Source organism: Eimeria tenella, genomic scaffold (genome assembly GCF_000499545.2).
Source record: "Eimeria tenella Houghton genomic scaffold, Eth_scaff1328, whole genome shotgun sequence".
In the NCBI taxonomy this organism is placed as follows: domain Eukaryota; phylum Apicomplexa; class Conoidasida; order Eucoccidiorida; family Eimeriidae; genus Eimeria; species Eimeria tenella.
In genome coordinates, this window is record NW_013543791.1 from 1 (window position 1) to 2,732 (window position 2,732).

General features: G+C 59.5%; 1 protein-coding gene across 1 annotated transcript; it reads right to left on the reverse strand.

Annotated features, from left to right (window-relative positions):
• Nucleotides 1-109: 109 nt before the first annotated feature.
• ETH_00021345 (uncharacterized protein) lies at nt 110-2,701 on the reverse strand (the record flags this gene model as incomplete). The annotated part of the gene is made up of 5 exons (XM_013379035.1): nt 110-251; nt 480-663; nt 877-1,211; nt 1,588-1,852; nt 2,320-2,701. The coding sequence occupies 5 exons, from the start codon at nt 2,699-2,701 to the stop codon at nt 110-112; spliced, it is 1,308 nt and encodes a 435-aa protein (XP_013234489.1).
• Between the last annotated feature and the right edge of the window lie 31 nt (nt 2,702-2,732).

The window sequence follows — 2,732 nt, forward strand, 5'->3', positions numbered from 1 at the left end:
GCCCCCGAGGGGGCTACTGGGAGGTGCACTGGGTCTGCCGCTCCCCAGGCGATATTCTTGTCTTAGGCTTCAGGGTTTAGGGTTTAGGGTTTAGGGTTTAGGGTTTAGGTCACTGGTCGGTTGCAGAGGCAATTCTATAAGGGCTAAAGGCAAAGCTGGGGGCCTCGCAAGAAAGGCTGCGGGGGTCCAGCAGGGCCCGGCGCCTCATAGCAAGGCACTGAAAGCCTCCAGTGATGTTCAGGCAGCAAGGCCTGCAGCAGCAGCAGCAGCAGCAGCATTACCACCAGCAGCAGCAGCAGAAGCAGCATTAGAGGCAGCAGCAGCAGCATCATTAGCGGCAGCAGCACCAGCAGCAGAAGCAGTAGCAGTAGCAGTAGCAGTAGTCGCAGCAGAAAAGGAAGCAGCAGAAGCAGCAGCAGCAGCAGCACAAGCCGCAGCAGCAGCAGCATCAGCAGCAGCAGCAAAAGGCAAAGACCCACCGCAGAGGGTCCGGGCAGGGGTTGAGGCCCCTCTGGGGAAAGCCCTGGAGGCACTCGTCCACATCTTCGCACTGGGGGGCCCCCTGGGAGGGGCCCCCCGAGGGGCCCCCCGTGGGTACGAAGCCTTCGGGGCAGCGGCAGACCCACTGGCCCGTGGGGGGGTCCCGCGCGCACACGTAGTCGCCTGCGCGTGCCCACACGCAGCAGCAGCAGCAGCAGCAGCAGCAGCAGCAGCAGCAGCAGCAGGGAGTGGGGGCGCAGGGACCGAGGCGCGCGGGCGCAGCAGCGGGAGCAGCCGCGGCCGCAGCAGCAACGCCACCGAAAGCAGCGGGGGCCGCACCTCCAGCAGCAGCAGCAGGAGCAGCAGCAGCAGCAGCAGCAGCAGCAGCAGACGGACCAGTGCAGATGGTGGGGTCCTCGAGGCAGCTCTTGGGCTGCCTGCAGGTCCTGAGGTCCGCAGCAAGCTCGAGGCCCTTGGGGCACTGGCAAAGGTAAGAGCCGAGGGTGTTGACGCAGGAGTGCGAGCAGCTGCTGCTGCTGCTGCTGCTGCACTCGTTGACGTCCACGCAGCGCGACGGCTGCTGCGGGTCTGCTGCCCACCCCACACTGCACACGCAGCGGTAAGACCCCACAATGTTCTCGCAGGAGTGTTCGCATGCATGCAGCCCCAACGCGCACTCGTCCACGTCCACGCAGCTCCCGTCCTCAGCGAGCTCGAACCCCGGCAGGCACCTGCAGCAGCAGCAGCAGCAGCAGCGGCGGCAGCGGCAGCGGCAGCAGGACAGCAGCAGCAGCAGCAGCAGCAGCAAAACAAGCAGCAGCAGCAGCAGCAACGGGAGGGCCAGCAGCAGCAGCGCCAGCAACGGCGGGACAAGCAACAGCAGCAGCAGCAAGACAAGCAGCAGCAGCAGCAGCAGCAGCAGCAGCAGCACAGGCAGCACAGACACGAGAAAACGCGGGTGAAAAGGAGACGAAGCAAAATGCATTGCCTTTTTGATAAATAATAATGCATGCGAAGTGCTGAAGAGAGAAATGTGAAAAGTCCTTGAAATGAATTGCTGCTGCATGCAAAAAGAAACAAAATTGGAAAGTTCTTTTTGCTGCTGACCCGCATTTGTAAGAACCTTTCAAGTTTGTGCAGCTGCCGTCGCAAATTGCTGCGCGGCCTGGCACCAGCTGCCCGTTTTGCTGCTGCCGGGCAGCGGCCACCAGCAGCAGCCGCTGCTGCTCCCGCTGCTGCTGCTGCTGCTGCTGCTGCTGCTGCTGCTGCGGCGCAAATTCCTCTTGGGCCAACAGGCACTCGTCCACGTCTTCGCATTTGCCCCTCTGCTCGTCCCAGCGGAGGCCTTCGGGGCAGCGGCACTCGTAGCTGCCTGCAGCAAAACAATTAAATAAAAATAATTAAAATAATGATTAATTAATTAATAATTATTATTGTTTTTATTTATATTAAATTAGAATATTAGTGAAAAGTGGGGGTAGAGGTGGAGTGACGCGCACAGAGAAGAAACACAGAAATGTTGAACTGGGGCAGCACGCAGCAGCAGCAGCAGAAGCAGCAGCAGCAGCAGCAGCAGCAGCACGTTGGGAGAGATACTGGCAGATTTAAGAGAGATACTCAAATAAACATAAAAGGGAAAAAACAGAAAAGAGAAAAACAAAAATGCATGCACGAAACGAGGGGTAAAACACGCTCTCGCAGTGGCTGCTGCTGCAGCTTTAACTGCTGCTGCTGCTGTTGCTACTGCTGCTGTATCTGCTGCAGCCGTCACTGCTCCTGCGCTGCATCTGCCGCCGCCACCGCCGCCGCTGCTGCTGCTGCTGCTGCTGCTGCACCCACCTGGGGTATTGACACAAATTAGGTCCTTGTGGGGGCAGGCCGAGCGTCCTGCAGCAGCAGCAGCAGCACACTCGTCGATGTCTTCGCAAATAATTGGTTCTTGCTGCGGGGTTGGGGGGTCCCTGGGTCTGCACATTTGCTGCAGCAGCTCGCGCTGCAGCAGCAGCAGCTGCTTTGCTTCTGGGCTGTAGGTCTCGCTGGGCACGAAGCGCATAGCAGCAGTGCCCATCTTAGCAGCAAGGGCGGAGTTTGCTGCGATCATCCGCTGCTGCTGCTGCTGCTGCTGCTGCTGCTGCTGCAGCTGCGCGTTCCCCGTCACCACATTAATTGCACTCAAAGCTGAAGTTGCTGTTCCTGCTGCAGTGAAAAACTGCTTCGTCATTTGCGCCAGCTTCTCGGGGTCCACCTCTCCC